Source organism: Aureobasidium subglaciale (genome assembly GCF_000721755.1).
Source record: "Aureobasidium subglaciale EXF-2481 unplaced genomic scaffold scaffold_0, whole genome shotgun sequence".
NCBI classification, from domain to species: domain Eukaryota; kingdom Fungi; phylum Ascomycota; class Dothideomycetes; order Dothideales; family Saccotheciaceae; genus Aureobasidium; species Aureobasidium subglaciale.
Window position 1 is genome coordinate 215,969 of NW_013566995.1, and position 18,234 is coordinate 234,202.

Below are 18,234 nucleotides of genomic sequence, written 5' to 3' on the forward strand. Positions count from 1 at the left end.
TTGCTGCAAATGTTTATTTTGATTGTTTTCTTGTATCACCTCAATATATCCCAATCTCGCGCTTTGTACATCTCGTCTTTCTCTGCCACTTTACCCCTTGAATAGATATCCCGAGCAACACAAGTGTCTAGAGCTGAACAAAAGAGTTGCTAGAAAATGCCGAAAACAATGCTAGCTTCGGCAATTCTTCATGTTCAGCTTGGCAAACTCTAGACGCCATCGAGTTTCAGCCTCACGACGTCTTTCTTATATTTCTTAGCGTTACAGAATAACGCGGGCCTTTTTCATCTCGTTTAGAGCTGTTCGGTCGTAATCAGCTGTCAAATGTCTTTCTACTCTAGGTGGTCTCGGCCCTTGATACGCAGATTGACGGACGGCAAGTACAGGGATGAGCAATGGTATATGGGGAAGGTGCTTTGTCGTACATCGTTCCGCTACAGGGCCGCGGCGGCATGGGCTGCTAGTATCATCTGCCGTGTAGACTCCTCGCATAGTGGAGCGAGAGGTAGGTGCTAGTAAGTTCTTGCAATCGCTTTTCCTTCGAGCTCTCGAAGACTTTGAACGTCGCGGCTTGCTTTGGAGTACAGACGTCAAGTACGAACACACTGAGTAGGAGCGGTGTGCTGCTGAACTTGGCTTTTGCTTTCCATCTTCGTTCTTGTATCGATATTGTCTTCCGTCTGCACTTCTGCCTTGGTTTTGACTGATTGCCACTGGATTTCACCACCACATCTCTTCGACCCCGCCATCTACAATCACAGGCTTCATCTCTCCTCAGATGTCCTTCTCACCAGACATATTCACTCGAGATACCACTCGACCAGCTCATTGCACAAAAGACACATGTCCAGCCTCTTACTCCATCTACGGCTACGCACCCAATCTAGGTGCCAATGCATTCTTCGTCGCTCTTTTCGCAATCAGTTGCCTGGTCTTTTGCTACCAAGCTCGTCTCTACCGCACATGGCTCGGTTTCTCCATTGCCATGATCCTAGGCACTTCTCTTGAGAGTATCGGTATGTCTCATTCCACATCTCGACGAAAGAGTGGACTCTGCAAGAAGTAAAATAGTATGGGTAACACGTGATCAACAGGCTATGCATCTCGTCTAATACTGTCAAACGATCCCTTCTCTCCAACAGGCTTCAAACTAAACATTGTTCTCTTGACCTTTGCCCCGGCTTTTTTGACCGCTGGAATCTACCTCTTGCTCAAACAACTCACGATATCCCTTGCACCCGCACTGTCACCACTGAAACCTTCGCTGTATACGCCAATATTCGTCTCTTGCGACATCATCGCCATCCTCCTCCAAGGAACCGGTGGCGCCATCTCCGCCGCTGCAGCCAACGGCACAAGCAAAAACCTACTAGATCTGGGCGTCAATGTCATGATTGCAGGATTGAGCAGTCAAGTCATCACATTAGCCATTTTCGCCCTCCTAGCAGCGGTTTTCTTCGTCAGAGTTGCTCAAAACGAGGTAATGCTGTCACCTTCTGCTAACCATATATGGCAAGATGGAGGGTTTCGATGCTTTATGCTATCTGCAGTGGCAGCTTTCCTATTCGTCTTTGTTCGTTGTGCGTACAGGATTGCGGAACTCAAGGATGGATGGGGTTCGGCTATCATGAGAAGGGAAGACGAATTCATCATTTTGGATTCTGTGTATGTTTTGCTTCCTTTTTATTTTACCTACCCCCTTCTTTCTCGTTGTTTGTTTTTTTAATACTGACAAGAAGATTAGCATGATTTCTGTGGCTGCAGTCTTGCTTAACATCTTTCATCCTGGTAGATGCTTTGAGACGAGTTTGAAGGAGACTTCGATGGATCTTTCGAGGCTTGAGAGGAAAGAGGAGGATGAAGAGAATTTGACGGTGTTTGTTCAGTCAAAGGCACATACTTAGACAAGGTGTGGACGATAGACCTGAATGAGAAAGTCACTGTACAGATCTATGCTGAGTTGTTCCGTCACAGAAGCATAACAAGGAATTGCCGGATCAAGACAGGTTTCATCTACAGTACACTGATTTGGAAAGGGATACATCAAGACGGCATGGTTTTGCCGCGTATCGGCCCAAATTATTTCCATTATGTACAGGTACCAGAATCTCGTAGCTTATCTCTTCTCTCATATCGTGAAATGGTTTGATAACCCACATAATCTGTTCTTCGCTGAAACGCCGCTTTGCAAGAAACTCAAGATTCTACTATACATACAAGTCTCTGTCGGGTATGTCCCACCCTCGCATTACCCCTGACCACCATTCGAAGACAGGAAGAAGTCCAGATCGCTAGGTCCACCGTGACCGGTTTGTTCATTCTCTGCCAATTGCTCCAACAAGCTCATGAATGGATCTTTATCTCCTTCTGTATTTACACTTCCGTTCGCAGACATTCCTCCTGGCGTTTGTTGATCAAACATTGCGGCATGATTTTGCCCTGGTATACTGAACAAGTTGTCAAATTGTGCGGCGTTGAGATTAGGGTCGGAGGGTAGAGAGAGATGAGATTGCCACGGCGAGAAGGAAAAGGAGGGAGAAAGCGGATTCTGTGAAAACGTCTGGTTTTCATCCACGATTGTGGAGTGTGGCAGGTGATTAGTTGTTGGCGATGTTAACGGGTTTGCAAAGTCCAATTGCGGTGAAAGAGGATTGAGGGCCGGATCGTTGATGACTGCCGAGAGATCCGAAGGACTCGTGGCATCATTTGTGCGACGACGTTTGCGACTTGACGTAGAAACATGACGGTCGTTGTTCATGTTGTTGTGAGATTTAGTCGTCGCTGTGGCAGAAGCGGAGATAGAAGTGCCATTCTGAGGCTGAGGCCATTGCCAATTGGTGTCATTACTGTTGTTGAAAGCATTATATGCTGGTAAGCTTTCGTGCAGAGCTTCCACAGTAATGTCCGTAAACGTGATGTGTGCTCCGTCAATGAACTGTCCAGGATAGCGATCGAAGAAATCCTCCATCTGGAACACGGGCGAGAAGCGCATAGGATTGGTAGCAAGCGACTTCACTAGCTGAGAATGGCAGCCATATACTGTCTGTAACGTCTCTCGTTGATGTTGAACTCCAGCCCAGACAACACGCATTTCAGACAGTTGAGACATCTCTTTTGAAAGAAACTCAGCACTTCGGGTGAAAACATCGCCCTCTCGGCTGGGATAATGTGCGCCATGTACATGGATGGTGCCAGCAGTGCAAAGACAGTAACCAACATAGGCGGGCCAATCAGTGATAGACGAATGTTTGCCGATTTCTGTCAATTCTGAAATGGCATTCGCGTGCAAGAAACAGAGATTTGTCGCTTCGATCTGCCAAGATTGGTGCTGTCCAGTTCCAGAAAGCTCGGTCAGGTCGATGGGTAGGAAAGGTCGATAAATCAAACAATGTATCAGATGATACACTAGCTTGCTCAATACTAGAGTTTGACTCTCTGTCTGGCCGAACAGTGTTTCGATTGAGAGGAAAGCATCTTGTGCTCCGGCAGCCCATGTATCGAGATCTTGTCGAATCTTGGAAAGATTGGACTGAGCATGCCAGGGGAAGTGTGAGTCGCCTTTGACGCCGCCTGCAGCAAGGTAGCGATTTGTGATGCCTAGTATTCTCGATATTTCGATCAACATTGATCCACCACTCTGTTGCAGTCTTCCCGGTCCGGAAGACATGGGTAGATTTATCCCGTTGGAGAAAAAATTACCCTCATATGGTATCGAGGTGGAATCGGATTGCCAACCAGGTAGCCGTAGAAATATGGCTTCATCCGCGATAAGAGAGGGTCGCTTGGATCCAGAGGCGAGGAAGCGATCCATTACATAGCAGGTCCAGAAAAGTTTGCGACGTCCCTCTCGCTCGTTGGGTGATATGCGGAGACCGGCTGGTAGTTCTCGATGCAAGCTTAGCGCATATGCCATACTGATAGCACTAGCTTTGAGATATGTCAGCAAGTTAGGCTCTTGTACCATCACTGCAGAAGTCCTCACTCAAAAGCATATACGACTTTTTGCCCTTGCCGGCTTGGAAGAAAGCATTGGAGAGCAGCAACAACACTTGGACATTCTCAATAGTCGGATCGTCAATGTCGGTCAGATTTCGCGCTCGTACCGCGCATTCCTCGCTATGACGAACGGCAGCATTGTGGCCACCAAGATGCTGTGGGGAAAACCTGGAAATTGTCAGATTGAGTGTTGGGACCACTGCCTGTAGTGGAAATCAATGACGCACCGAGCAGTCACGGCATGGATGGCATTGATGACGCTTGGGGGCAACTGTCCGGTCTGCCATCTTTGACGAGTTGCAGCTTCGTCAAGGATATAGTACGGCTTGCTATGGATCCGTGTAAAGTATGCGTCGAGCAGAGTGTTGTTCTGAAGGGCAGACGGCGCTTGTTGGCTAATTTAAACTCAGCATGATTTCAACAAACAGGAAGTCACGGCTGTCCTCACCGCACAAATTGTTCTGGGAAGCCTATGCTAGGATGGCGCTGTGGGGCTTGCGGTCGCTGCTGCTGCGCTGGCCGTGGTTCGGCTGGCTGTGGAAGAGCATCTGGTGGAGTAAGAGCATTCTTTGAAGGCTTGTTGTCCACCGCATCTCTCACGCTTTCCGCAATTATCGCTGTGTCTTGTGCGCCGTCGTCGTCCGGCTCTTTCCCTTCATCTTTCAACCTCTTCTCCAATCCGTTCACGCGTTTCAGAAGTGCTTCGAGTACGTCGGTTTTGGGGCCTCTTTTTTTCGGTACCGCGTCTGTATGCCAGCGAATGTCAGTCCGGAAAAACACCCATGCAAGAGAATAGGGTCCGTACCATAGATGCAGTCACAGTTGAAGACTTGGCAAGCTTCACAAGAAGGTCGCAGACGGTTACACTTGATCTTGGCCGAGTCTAAGTCTTTTGCGCGTACATGACTTCATCGACCCATACACACCTTTCTCTTGCGACAACTTTTGCAGTTCATGGCTTCCTTCGGTTCATGGCTAGAGCGTCGCACTGGAAGGCGGTCTATACCGATCTGTGGCCGAGACATTGTAGCGATCCAACGACACAATGACGACCGGCTCAGCTCCAACCAGATAATGGATGAGGGTACCGCATGCCAGCACTCTTTCGAGTGACTATATTTGAGGTGAGATGGTGAAAGGGCGAGACGGGTACGCCCACGATGTCTCTTTGCGCCAGAAGAAATACAAACGACCGCAGATGTTGGAATAGGTAGGTAAGTGACTCGGTATGCAATCGAGAAGGTTCATGGGCGCTGTGACTCCCGGATCTCGAGCTCCAACTTCTAGCCCCAGGGTCACGCCCCGTAGTCGCGAAGTCCATGTTTAGAGCGGGGAACGCTGCATGAGAACGGCGCCGCTCCTGGATCGGTACATTGGATTGATCATTGAACATCACCCACGAGGCCAGCCTCGTGTCCGCCTACTGCTTCTATCAAACACTGTTCTTCCACAGTCTCTTTGCATACTGCACGCCCTCATTCATTCGCTCGAGTCCGCATGTCTGATGCATACACATCCCCAGACTCGGCTGGAATCTTGTTCAAAGATCGGTGTTCAAGCAGCCGAGATGACCGCCTCCGCACACGAGCTTCGGGCCCACTTGTTCCATCACTCGAGCCCTAACGCCTCGGTTAATTACTTGCTTTGGGCCCAGCGTCTCAATATGCAGAAGCCCTCGCTGCCGTCCTATCCATGACCACAGAGATTACTAGGATTTTTCACATGGTTGCGAAGATGGCGTGTTCGCAGCTGGGATAACTATGCAAAGAAGAATGCCCATGAGAAAGAGGTCATATGAGAGTAGTTCAGAATTACGAGCATCCTTGCATGTCTTCCGAGATGGTGCTCTGCATTGGGAGCGGACCCTGTTGGTCCGGAGGTGTATGGCTACCTAAATAAGGGAAAGAACGCAAAAGAAACAAGAAATGTGACAAGCCCAGGTTATAGACCTCGTACCGGAACGCCTAGCAATATGCAATCATCAAATCCTTCAGTAGATGCTTCGTCCAGCTGCCAACCGCACAAAGTCGTAGGGAACATTCTGTCCTACCAGAAGCCTCAGTGTTTCGACTGTCGTCCACGCATTGACGTCGGCGATGCCGTAAGCGGTCCAGCCCTGTGCTGCTGCGAGCGCGACCGGATCGCCTTTTCGAGGTCCGTTGCTCAGGTCTAGGAAGACCTTTGCTGCCCTACGCTGTTCATGCTTGTGGCTGCCGTAGTGTTTCAGTAGAGGTGAAACCAAAAGCGATTTGTCCGCTCTGAGTGCCGAGATGATGACCGATGGCTGCTCAACCTTTTTGACGTCCTCCAGACCTCTGAAGGGGGTGACAAAGCCAGAAAGCGGTCCTTGGACCTTGAAACCAATAGTGTAGATAGGTCCGATGTTCAGACTACGGAGAGCAAATATCGCTGCTGCTGCCTGAGATTCTTGACTGGCGAGCAATAGCGCAGCCTGTCCACTATATGCCGAGGGAACAAAATCTCGGCAAAGAGTAGCTCTGATTCCCTTCCACGTCGCATTGTCACCGACAAGACTTGACTTATTGCCATCTGAGCGAGCGACTACAGTATCGATCTGGCCAATGGAGGCGGCTGCATCCGAAATCGAGGGTAGGCAGGGAGCCGATGCGGCGATTGGAGGATTGATGAAAGCACCTCCAAAATGAGGTATCTTGACCACGGTGGAGAGGCCATCTTGTGAGCTTTGTTCAACGCACACAAGCTGGTGTGGTAAGCTCAATTCATTGATACACTTTTCGAAGAACATGGCTTGCCCAGTAGCACGCATGCCACCAAAACAGTACATGTCAAGTTTGGGCATTTGACCCATTGAGTGAAGTGCAGAATTGATCTCTGCAGCACTGAGTTGTCCTGGTGCGGCGATGATAGGTAGAAGAGGATGCGTGATAGGCGTAAAGATCTTGTTCAAGGCTCGCGAAAGTTGTCCCATAGGTCCCATATTCAGTCCGGAAAATGGGGGGTAGGGATAGGTGCTCTGGATTATAGACCGGAAGTACTCGAGCTCGTAATTCTCTTGCATGGTGCTGACAAGAGCAATCATCTTGACAACGTCTCCATAGATAGCTCCTTGCTCAAACAACTTCTGAGCATCAGGCGAAGTCCACTTGAAAGTGCCGGAGAAGTCGTGGAAGGCGGAGATGATCTTGCTATTCCCCTTTTGTGAAGCGAGTTTACGCCGTATCTCTTCTGGCAGCCAAAGCTCAACATCGATATATTCACAGCCCCACTGTACAGCGCGATACAAGTAGTCGTAGAACAACTTGGGGTCATCCATGGGGAAGCGTCCGTTCTCTTTCGTACAGCGAGTTGTGAATATGATTGGCAATTCTGTTCGTTGCCGCAAAGTCATGAGCTGCTCGCCGACATACTGCAGGCTTGGAACATCGCTGAAAGAGCCGTCAGGCTTCGTCTCCTTGAGTAAATCGACACGAATCTCTATGGCGTCTGCGCCGACAGAGAGTATATCAAGATTGGGCAGGGCAGCATGGACATCTGGGAAGGTGGTAGAGATCAATGTCGTTTTCGCCTTCTTAGCCAGGTCCTTGTGAGGGTTGATCTGCCCCAGGATGAAGGACAGAAATCTGGCCAGGTCCCTTCTAAGAAAGGGCTTGGTTGTGTACAAGTATTCGTAATCGCAGACAGAGGAGCGAGAACCGACTGCAGGGTTGGCGTCGTCCAGACAGTGAGTAGCTAGAACGGTGCTGGAACCGCGCCACCTTTGCAGCTGAGATATGTCATGGGCCTCGGAGAGTCCGATGACAGTACCATCCATGGGTGCAAACTCCTTTTCTTCGGGAGTGATCAGACGCCACTGTTGACCGAGCACACCGGCTATCTCTGCAACAATGTGCTCTTGATCTCTTTCATATAATACCAGGACACTTGGATCTTCGTGACCGCGGATCTCCTCGACAGCGACGATAGGCCGGGGTTTCGTGTAGGACATGGTCGACGTCTCGACCTGGACTCTGGTAGCCATGGTAGGCCCTGTTGTTCGAGCCCGTTTCTTGATTGCAGTTGGCTAGAAAGGGCGAAGGGGTAGGACGATATGAGAGCAGGTCAAGCTTGAGGGACGCAGACGCGCATGCGAAAGACGATTGAAAGACGGTATCAGAGGATGGAGCGGCAGCACTAGGTCGCTTCCCATGTCTTCGCGCAGCCAAGTATGCGTAGGAGCAGTCGAGAGGACGGAAGATTAACGGAGAGAATCGCGATATCGAGTGGGAGCGGCCAGACAAGGATAGGCGTCCGTCATGCACGGCAAGTCTGACCTCAAGCGGTCGTTGCAGAAGATGTTTCCGTCGACATGGCCGCCAGACCGTCTCGAGCTCCATCCCGCAATGTGACTTTGTTACCCCTCGGCCTTACGACTTTCGAAAAACGTTCCCCAGTTTCCACCGGATTGAGCCCCCACAGTTTTTGCGCCAATCATACGCAATCTCGCATTTACACGGTTCCGTCTCTCACCTCTTTATCCATCATGTACCAAATACCAAGCCTGTAGCATCTCATCACACACTCTTATATGCGATCGTTACCCGGTCGTACCTCATACCCCTACGGTCGAGTTCGGCCGACGTATAAAGTGGCAGTATCCTTCTTTGATCGAGTTGGTGGATTCCATTTCGGAACTGCGCTTCTCTTTGCGGATCTTCCAACCCTCTTCCATTTAGCCAACAGCCGGGGCGACCTTTGTCGATGCCGAGAAAGATGGTAGTGCGGAGCGCGCACCGGAATTAGAACATCCGTCTATTTCACCACATGTTGCCTTTGCGGACACCAGTCGTCGTCAGCGAGATCATGCGAATAGCCAACGCCGAGATGGAAAATTCGTGGACGTTGCGACCGGATGCTCTTGGTAGTATTGATTGTACACTGCCAAGTGTCGCTCAAGGTCAGCATTTCACCGCCTGCGAGCACAGCCTCATTACTCCGGACACGACATCCACCACACGCACCAGTGCATCCATATCTGCTGCGTCTTATCATAAACACATGCACACCTCTGTCTCATATTCAGCCCATAACGCAAGAATAATCATCCACGAATCTTCTCCCACCATAGCGGTGCATGGTGATCAGCGAAGATCAAGCAAGATAAGTGCTTCTTTTCCCTCCTTCCTAGATTACTGGAAAACAGTCGCCAGTTGTCCTAGAGAGGAGTCGGTCACTCACATGATGCGTGATAGCTCATTGACGTAGGCAGTTCAGCGTTTGAGTGGCGACCTCCCTGACCTCGTTGTGAAATGGTCGGGACTGCTTCATGTCATTATCAAATTGAGAATTTTCGATTCGTCCGTTGCCAGCTTAGGTAATAACAAGATCTGGACTTGTTCGCACGTCATCCGTGACATGTGTATTGTCAATCACGAGAACGACTTGGACAAGATCCAGGCGTGCAGGCGGCGTTGGCCTAGGGATGCGTCAATCACCACTCACCATGTCGCCAGCAGGATTCTTCTATTTGTTCTCGACCTAGGTGGACTGTAGCTGGGGTGATTTGAGGCAGTCAATTCTGACTCTGTCTCATGTCGCCTAGGGTCTGTGACCGCGGTTACATCGCAGGATAGCGCCACACCAGATAATTAGAAGACATCGTGGACATCCCTACCACCAGAAGTCGCGCAGGGATCTCTCTGAATACATGATCCAGCAATCGAGGAAGTACCAAGGGCGTTGGGATGGCTAAACGAATGCTGAATAAGTGAGCACGTTTACTCAAACTTCCTTATATTAAAGAGGAAGTGACCGCCCTCAAACCCATGACATCGATCAGGTTCTAGTTACCACCTACGGGCATACGACTTTGTCCCCATGGCGAAGATCCGGACACCTAATTTCCAAGCAGATCGATCATTTTCATGCGCAACACCGTCAGTCATGTTCGCCGAGATTGTGCTGGAATCTGGAGTACCATGGATCCACTGGGCGAAACAAGGACGGGAAAGGTCAATGTGGCCACGAGTTGTTGAGAGAAATGGCAAATTGCGGTCTGGAGAGGAGGATTTCGACAGCTCACGTTGCTGCGAGGCTCTGTTGGTGGTCCGAGGGGTCTGGGTTCGGCAATGGGGAGCGTTCTGCGTACAGGACTAGTTGCAGAGCCGTTGCATCTTTGTCTGACATGCAAAAAGATGACCGACATAACACAAACACGATAGCTGCATGCCGTGACGCCTCGTATCGGCATCTTGAGGCCTTCTTTGTTCGCAATCGCTGTGAGACCAGGGCAATGGACCATCACGCCGAGTCATGTTTGGATGACGACTCATAATTGGCTGCCAATGCGAATAGTGTCAATGTGCCACACACCGGGATCAGACAGCCGAAATCATCAGATCGGCGCAGAAAGGCCGGACAAGAAATTTTGTTGTTGGTTGGGGGCAAGCCAGCCAAGGAGCGCCAAAGGAAATGAGATGGAGCATCAATCTTCAGCCATGCGAAAGAAGCGGAGAACGAAAAAGCGCAACAGCGTCGGACGTTGGTCTGTTTTGATGTTGACAATTCCAAGTGTTCCTCGAGAGGAAGAAAATAGGGGGCATCGCAACATAACAACCCTAAGTCGGAGGATATACACTCTTCGAAACTGAACGGCGGTCGCAGTGTAGCGCAAATAAGCCGGGCAAAAGGGTCTACAGAAGTTTGCCCACGATGCACGCTGTCAGGTACCCGTTCAGGAACAAGCGATAGGGGGAAGGCGCTAAGCGGAGATCGCCACGCTAAATGGTCCGTCCAACAACGGCCTGATTCGATGAAACGCACCCTTGGCCACAGACTGCGTCCTGCACTACACCCGTAGATTGAATGTGATTATGGTTTTCCTGCAGGGTATGATAGATTGTAAGTCAAGCAATGGTGCCTTGGTGCGTGCCACACGGGGCATTCTGAATCGCCTTTTCTCAAGACGCTTCCCCGTCGCTTCTCCTACTTCTCCCTCACCTTCAAGACTACTCAGCGTTTCTCGTCCGGTCCTCTCGTCTCCTTTAGACACCACACTCTTTTTCAGAACCAGTCACTCTTTGATTACTTGCTTTGAGCGCGGAATTGATTTCTTGCCTCCACATTCTCTCCACCACAGCATCTAAAGTACTACCACGAGTTCTCACGACTTCGACGTTGCAATCGCATCCTAAACGGTCATACCTACTCTAAGACATAACCATCATCATGCACTTCAGCTCTTCCCTCATGGCCGCTGCCTTGGCAGTCGGCGCAAACGCACAGTACAAGCGTCAGGACTATGGCAACTTCAACCAGACCTCGACTGCTCCTGCTTTCAGCTACGCTCCTTTGTCTAGCTCTTCGGTCGTCGCTCCTGTCAACACTGCTGGCTCCTCTGCTGTCGCTCCCGTTGCCCCCCTCTCGACTGGTGTTGAGGCTTCCTCGGTCGCCATCCCTCTCTCCACCGGTGCCTACGAGAGCTCTGCTGCTGCTGTTGAGACCAGCGCTGCTGCTTCCAGCACTATCGTTGCTCCCTTGAGCACTGGCGTCTCTGCTTACCCTAGCATCAACACCAATGCTGCCTTCGGCACTGGTGCTTACGGCTCTGGTGCTGCCGGATCTGGCGTGACTTCTGCTCCTTCTGCCGGCGCCACTGGCTACGAGACCACCACCGCTTACACCACGTTCACCACTGATGTAACTCTCACTTACACCATTGGTACTGGCTCGACCAAGTCTGTCATCACCACGACCATCCACAAGACTTCCACCGCCTACCAGACCCAGACCGTCTACGCTGCTCCTGCCGCCTCCTCTGGCGCAGCTGCTTCTGGCTCCGACGAGTCTGATTCCACCTCGACCACCACTCTGTCGACCACCAGCACCACCACTAACACCGTTACTGTTTCACCTACTTCCACTGGCTCTTATCTGAGCTTCTGGGGCGAGAAGGCCGCTGTTACTGGATCCGGCTCAAGCTACGGTGCTCCCGGCACTGGCGCCAGCGCTACCGATTCTGGCTGCGCTGCTGCATCCACGGTCACCGTCACTGCCAACGAGACTGTCTACGTCACCGTCGATACCGCCATGAGCACTATCGCCCAGAGCACCGCCACTAGTGCAAGCGTTGTCCCCAAGCAGAGCAGCGCCGCCCCTTACTACCCCACCACCTCTGGAGCTGCTAGCTCTTCCAGCTGCGCTTCCACCGGCTTCATCACCATCCACAAGCCTTCGGGCGCCTCTGGTGCCGCCTACCCTACCGCTTACTAGATACCTAGCAAATGTTCGCTCTTGCGAGCTGTAACGACCCCAATCCGGCATTGATGAACCCCCTCCAACCTCCAAAAACCACTCGCGTGTATTCGTGCACCACCTGCTGGCTGTTAACTTGAGATATCACCATCTCAATCAGCACTTCCTTCAGGCTATCTATTGTCTATCTTATCGCATTTGATTTTACATCTTCGTTCCCACCCTGAGGGTTTAGCATCGCGATCTATAAAGGGCTGGGCTCTTTTACTGTTGATTGTTTCCCTGCTTATACCCTTCTAAATTCGTCTGAATTCAACATACCGCTCACGCAGTTTGGCGTCTTCACGAACACATTGTCCTTTTCTTGTTGATATCAGTCGATATTTGTTCGCTCTCCTTTGTATATCTAGTTTCCTTTGTTCTTGAAGACAGAAGAGGAGGAATTTTGTAGGAGCGACAGGCGCTTTTCCAGGGGTCTTTTGTTCTCCATTCTTCTCCATTCTGTTCTAGAGCAAAGGACGTATATACAATCAAAGGAAGAAAATCTCTCTGTTGTTATCAACACACTCTTGTCTACACTTCGTCCATCGCGTCTATTTCCACTCCACGCTTGTCGCATGTCAATTAAATATTTTGGCAGAGCAGGGCAGATTCATCTAGCTGTTTCACCAGCAGTGCACTCCATCTGCTCCAGACAATCATAATCTTGCAACGACCAGAACCTTCCCCTCGACCCAGTTTCATGTCTAGACTCTAGATAGGCAACAAATCGATTATAAGATTTGCCGGCATTGCCGAAGCGTTTGTTGTTGTCGTTGTAGTCGCAATCATCGCGATTGTGCTACCGGCTATAACGGCTTTCGGGTTTCCCCTATACCACGTTGGAGCTTGTGAGGATGACGAACGCATACGTTTCTCTCTTTGCGCGATTTAGTCTATTCTTGCCTCCTTATGACGAGTAGGGAGTAAGTTACTGTTGCACTATATCAATGGCTGGATCGTGTGTCGTTCGAGATGGACTCTCGGATGTTGATTGCCGGGAATGCTGCCAGGGCCACCCTGGTCATAATTTACGACACAACTCATCACTGCTTGTGACCATCAATAATAGTTACTCTGTATTACCCCCGACAGTAGAGGTATTACGGACATGATACATATCATATGTGAGATATACCATCAATGCAGAGACGTTGATTCGAATTCTTATTTTTTAAGCTGGCTCGGTAACTTCGAGCTTGGAGTTACATACTCTGGCTCGGTAGAATGAGTTGCTGAACGTGAACTGCCTTCCAGTTCTCCTGCCCTTCCTTGACCTCAGCCTTCCTGGGCGCGTCCCTCTTCGCCCAACTCATTATATCCTTCGCATGCTGCAACTTACCTGCCCAAGTCAGGCAGCTCCACTGTGACTCCTCTTCCCACGCGGGAAGTATGTCACCGTCATGATTGACAGTCATGCTACCTCTAGTACCACATGTAGTGCATCCAATAGCGTTTTTGCCGTGCTCAGGTAGAAGTTCGATCTTTGCAAGATGGCAGTGTGGGCATGCACCATCCTCTTTATCGCCGAGGTACTGCGCATCATCATACGCTTTGCCAATCTCACTGGCAAGATTCTTTCCCATACGTTGTGCTCGAGAGATCAGATCGTCGTGCAAGCATACCGCCCCAGAGGTTCCCAAATCCTGACCAATGAATTGATCAACGATACGGGCATGCAGAGCATAAAACAAGAGATGCAAGCTCGGCAGGACCATGGTGAACTGATCGGGCGTGGAAGATCCTCCTACTGCAATGAATGCAAGTACTCGTGGCTTTGAGAGTCTTGGATCGAGTTTGTCTGGGTTGAATGTCTTGCCGAAAGTGACATCCAGAGCAGGTCCGCCGATTCTGTCCATGAGCAGCTTCAAGGTTCCCAGTGGCTGATGGCTGTACGTGGGAGTGGATACTAATATGGCATCTGCATCGAGTATAGCTTCGCGGACAGCAGCCCGGTCATCTGGTGCATTGTTGGAAGCTACATTGAGTTTCGAAGCAAGATCGAAGCCAACAGGACTATCCAGTGGTACTGGATTTGTCGGTATCGAAATGGAGGGAACGTGTATCCATGATGTCGTTATAGTAGAGTCAGATTCCGTTGCTGCTGTCAATGCAGCCTTCAGCAAGATCTCCGAATTGCCTGATGGCGTTCCGTTTGCAAGACCAAGGATATGCATATTGTATCAATGTTGTCACAATGCCATTGACCAGCTGTCAGAGTATATGTAATAATGCTCTTTGAGGGGTCAATCGTTTAGCTCGGATAAGTGACCGAGCCCTAAGTTAGGGCTTCGGGATGTGGAGGACCGGCAATGGTGACGGCTAGGAAACAGCGACCCTGTCCACGCCTGCCCCAACAATTGGCTTTTGGCACTCGTCATGAGCGTCACCGAGAGGCTTTGTAGCGACATCGTTGAACGCGTCCGAATCTCGATGATACAATCCATTTGGCCGAGCTCTGATATGCACACTGCACTCAAGATCTGAGGACGATTCACGCGCCGCCGGCGGTGGTGGTAGGCACATGTCCATGCGCAAGTCAGCGCAGCCATGGGCTACTCAAACCAGCACAACACGACTGATTTAGGGATATGTTCAAGACGCGTCGCTCAAGCAGCAGCGCAGTCCTTCCAGGCTGTATCCCGGTGGTGAGTCCCACACGAGCCGCCTTGTGAGTTGACCCAACCTTGTGCAGGTCTCTTTGAGATATTATCAAAGCAGTTGATCAACCAGCAGCTTGCAGCGCTGCATGTTCAGCTCTAAGAGACAGATTTGCTTTGGCAGAATGTTCTAAACTGGGTTACGTATCCGTCTTCGATCGTTAGTACTGTGATTTGAGATACTTCATATGCATGGATGGCTTGCAGACCATGCATCCTCGTTGCGAAATCTACGCTCATCCGAGACACACCAAGCTCCTCGGAGGTCTTTGTGTTCCCTGCACGATGCAGCATCGCCAAAGTCGGTAAGGTTGCTGGATACTCGAGGTTATCGACCGTCACCTGCCAGAACCATTGGCCTCCGAGTATCGTCACAAGGAAGAAGTAAGGCCAGACCATGGCATACTGCAAGTAAAAAGAAGCATACACTTGCCGAAGTTTCGCCAGGATTGCAAGAACGCGCTCCCTTGCTTAGCCACATCCACCTGAAGAGCTCCAGTCTCAGTTCAACAAAACGACCTTTCCAGAAAGACGTCTCTTCTCAACGGTCGGCTGAATGTACGCTATGATTATAAGATCGCCTGACTGTGGTGCTGCCCTGCTACTCTTGCCGATACGCGCGGAGGGATTCACAACGTTCGTCAAACAGCAACAACGTCCATGCGTAGATACACTATCATCTGGATACCCAAAAACACCGTTGAGTATTGGTTGACCTATGGAGTAGGCGCCGAAATGTGTACAAGATCTGTGATCTATCGTGGTGCCATCTTGCACACATTCGTTCTCCACCTAGGTGGTAGAGCTCGGTGCCCAAATTTCTGTGAGTAAAACGTTCGTGCTTCTAACATTCCATAGTCCTCAGCCTTGAATTGCAAATAGTCCCTCAAATGACGAGGATGAAGGTCTTGACTCCATTCGGCAACCACAATCTTCCAAGGGTGTCCTCGATGACCACGAACGGAAGTCTCGACTGCTGGGAGGATTGCAGGGCCGCGAGACTTAAGGTATAACTACATCAACATTGCTGTCCTAGGATGGCCCATCTCAAATTCCAACACGATGAGTACTTCCATATTCCTTTCTCTGGCCTTTTCTTCTGCGGCTTACAGTGCTGCATCCTCAGGTTGTGTCAATCCGCTTTCACCTCAGCTCGCTCGCGGAGGCGTCGAATAGACTAACACTCTAAATTTCACGACTTCTGGTGGAGCCATTCGCAGCTATCTGCTACATGTTCCCACAACTTATAACATCAAAACTCCTGCACCCGTTGCTTTCTCGTACCATGGCAGAGGAGCATCACCACAAGAAGAGCAAGATATCTCAGGCATGTCCAATGAAGCCTTCAATCCCAGCTACCTTGTTGTTTACCCACAAGGTATCAGCTTGCAGTGGCAGGGTGATCCGGATGCTGTAGGATATGACGATGTTGGTTTTACGCTTGAGCTTTTGGCCAACTTGTCAAGTACTCTCTGTATCGACTCATCCAGAGTCTACGCTGCAGGCAAATCAAATGGTGGCGGATTCGCTGCCAACGTACTAGCCTGCGATCCTCAGGCCTCGCGAATATTCGCAGCATTCGCCGGAGCTTCTGGCGCATACTATCCGGGTGCGACGGACGCAAATTGTAATGGTGACGTGGTTCCTCTCACGTGTAATCCAGGTCGCTATCCTATTCCGCTTTTTACGACCCATGGCGATTCAGACGGTGTGATTCCGTACATCGGGGGTGGTCGTCGCAGTCGCTGTCTCCCGTCTTTGCCGCACTTTATGACCGAGTGATCCTTCCGTAATGGATTGGGACGTTCTAACATCTCGACTTCCCTCTACAATGGGAATACGGATCGCTACGACTATGGCAACGACAGCTTCCAGCAACTGGGTGCCCACTACTTTGTCCGTGGTCTCGGACATACTTGGCCTTCCATTGCTGCTGGGTCATTGTTTGACGCCACGCCTCTGCTGCTTGCCTTCTGGAATAAATGGACGCTAGACACAACTCCCTACAATTTTGCCAATGCCTCTGTCACTACGCCTACGATTTCCTCGACCACGCGTGTATCTTCTTCAGCTACTTCGACCTCCAGCATATCAGCAGCAAGTTTGTGCCCCTCAGCGAACGATCAGACAGTCACAGACTCCAACGGAAACGTCTACAGAGTTGCATGTTCTGCAGACAACAGCATTGGCTCATACTCCAACGCTCAAGCTTCTACATCGTACCTTGACTGTATGACTGCTTGCGATGCAGCTATATCTGCGGGCTGCGCGGGCTTTACATACGTTGGCGGCGTCAATGGTCAAGGCTCAGGGACGTGCTATCTCAAGAGAAGTATGGGCATCTACCCAGCAGCAGGCAGCAATACGATCTCCGCAGTCAGATTATCTGGTGGTTCGTCTGTCAGTAATGCTCCAGCTGCGAGCTCCAGCACATCATCAACTACTTCAGTCGGTCCGGGTTCGTTATCTGCTGCTCCAAGCGCCTCGGCGTTGTCATGTCCTGCATCTAATAATCAGGTCTATACTCATGTGGCCAACGGAGCTCAGTTTGTGATCGAATGTGGCATCGATCATTCTGTCGGTAATATGGCTAGCACCTCCGTCAAGAACCTTGAAGGATGTATCGCAGCTTGCGCAACTACGACTGGCTGCGTTGATGTGTCGCTGTCTGGTTCAGCCTGTCACTTGAAGAAATCTCTTGGAGCGGTAGTTAACAGTGGCGGCATCTTGGGTGCCAGATTTGTCGGATTTGCCCCGGTGACCTCGACGAGCAGCACCTCAATTTCGACGAGGGTCAGCTCGAGCAGCGTTTCCATCTCCATTCCTGGGTCGACTGTGACTGCCCTAACATCATCATCATCATCATCGTTATCAACGTCATCATCGTCATCATTGTCGTCATCATCGTTGGGCGTGCTGCCTTCTGTCGGTACTAATGGATACACGACGACAGTTTACCCTCCAACTTGCACAGCTATCAACACCAATATCTATGCCGTGGCAGATGACAGTGGAAAACCTTACCTGTTCATGTGTGGTGGAGGATCAGCAGGAGGTACAGCTTTCACCATCGCCAATGTCGCAAACTGGACAGCATGTTTCCAAGCTTGCGGCAGCTACACGGGCTGTACTGGATTCAGTTACAATCAAGGAGCCAACTTTGGCAATGGTGTAGGCCAATGCTTGATCAAGACAGAGAGTCCTCAACCATTCGTCAGCACGGCCAACCTTTTGAGTACTCGAGTCGCAGGATATATTCGTCCGAACACTACTACCTCTACTTCGAGGTTCTTATCAACATTCACAACTATGGCAACTTCGAGCCAAG

The 18,234-nt window shown here is 50.5% G+C and overlaps 8 protein-coding genes across 8 annotated transcripts; 4 read left to right on the forward strand and 4 right to left on the reverse strand.

Annotated features, from left to right (window-relative positions):
- Positions 1-635: 635 nt before the first annotated feature.
- AUEXF2481DRAFT_117758 (uncharacterized protein) lies at positions 636-2,076 on the forward strand. Its single transcript, XM_013493158.1, has 3 exons — positions 636-1,016; positions 1,095-1,665; positions 1,745-2,076. Exons 1-3 carry the CDS (start codon positions 779-781, stop codon positions 1,902-1,904), a joined length of 969 nt encoding a protein of 322 aa, XP_013348612.1. The 5' UTR covers positions 636-778; the 3' UTR covers positions 1,905-2,076.
- On the reverse strand, positions 2,000-5,235 carry AUEXF2481DRAFT_34307 (uncharacterized protein). Its single transcript, XM_013493160.1, has 6 exons — positions 4,923-5,235; positions 4,802-4,868; positions 4,445-4,742; positions 4,224-4,391; positions 3,983-4,164; positions 2,000-3,927 (listed from the first exon to the last, which is right to left on the reverse strand). Exons 1-6 carry the CDS (start codon positions 5,019-5,021, stop codon positions 2,249-2,251), a joined length of 2,493 nt encoding a protein of 830 aa, XP_013348614.1. The 5' UTR covers positions 5,022-5,235; the 3' UTR covers positions 2,000-2,248.
- A 751-nt stretch (positions 5,236-5,986) lies between these two features.
- On the reverse strand, positions 5,987-7,996 carry AUEXF2481DRAFT_88 (uncharacterized protein; the record flags this gene model as incomplete). Its single annotated transcript, XM_013493128.1, has 1 exon — positions 5,987-7,996. One exon carries the CDS (start codon positions 7,994-7,996, stop codon positions 5,987-5,989), a length of 2,010 nt encoding a protein of 669 aa, XP_013348582.1.
- Positions 7,997-8,650: 654 nt separating this feature from the next.
- Positions 8,651-9,701, forward strand: AUEXF2481DRAFT_118620 (uncharacterized protein). The gene is made up of 2 exons (XM_013493161.1): positions 8,651-9,118; positions 9,224-9,701. Exons 1-2 carry the CDS (start codon positions 8,779-8,781, stop codon positions 9,505-9,507), a joined length of 624 nt encoding a protein of 207 aa, XP_013348615.1. The 5' UTR covers positions 8,651-8,778; the 3' UTR covers positions 9,508-9,701.
- Positions 9,702-11,181: 1,480 nt separating this feature from the next.
- Positions 11,182-12,225, forward strand: AUEXF2481DRAFT_89 (uncharacterized protein; the record flags this gene model as incomplete). The annotated part of the gene is made up of 1 exon (XM_013493129.1): positions 11,182-12,225. The coding sequence occupies one exon, from the start codon at positions 11,182-11,184 to the stop codon at positions 12,223-12,225; it is 1,044 nt and encodes a 347-aa protein (XP_013348583.1).
- Positions 12,226-13,390: 1,165 nt separating this feature from the next.
- AUEXF2481DRAFT_34312 (uncharacterized protein) lies at positions 13,391-14,542 on the reverse strand. The gene has a single exon (XM_013493162.1). The coding sequence runs from the start codon at positions 14,421-14,423 to the stop codon at positions 13,452-13,454; it is 972 nt and encodes a 323-aa protein (XP_013348616.1). The 5' UTR covers positions 14,424-14,542; the 3' UTR covers positions 13,391-13,451.
- Positions 14,543-14,552: 10 nt separating this feature from the next.
- On the reverse strand, positions 14,553-15,266 carry AUEXF2481DRAFT_34313 (uncharacterized protein). Its single transcript, XM_013493163.1, has one exon. It carries the CDS (start codon positions 14,770-14,772, stop codon positions 14,569-14,571), a length of 204 nt encoding a protein of 67 aa, XP_013348617.1. The 5' UTR covers positions 14,773-15,266; the 3' UTR covers positions 14,553-14,568.
- A 375-nt stretch (positions 15,267-15,641) lies between these two features.
- Positions 15,642-18,081, forward strand: AUEXF2481DRAFT_24483 (carbohydrate esterase family 1 protein; the record flags this gene model as incomplete). The annotated part of the gene is made up of 5 exons (XM_013493164.1): positions 15,642-15,729; positions 15,765-15,913; positions 16,083-16,624; positions 16,775-17,699; positions 17,860-18,081. The coding sequence occupies 5 exons, from the start codon at positions 15,642-15,644 to the stop codon at positions 18,079-18,081; spliced, it is 1,926 nt and encodes a 641-aa protein (XP_013348618.1).
- Positions 18,082-18,234: the final 153 nt, after the last annotated feature.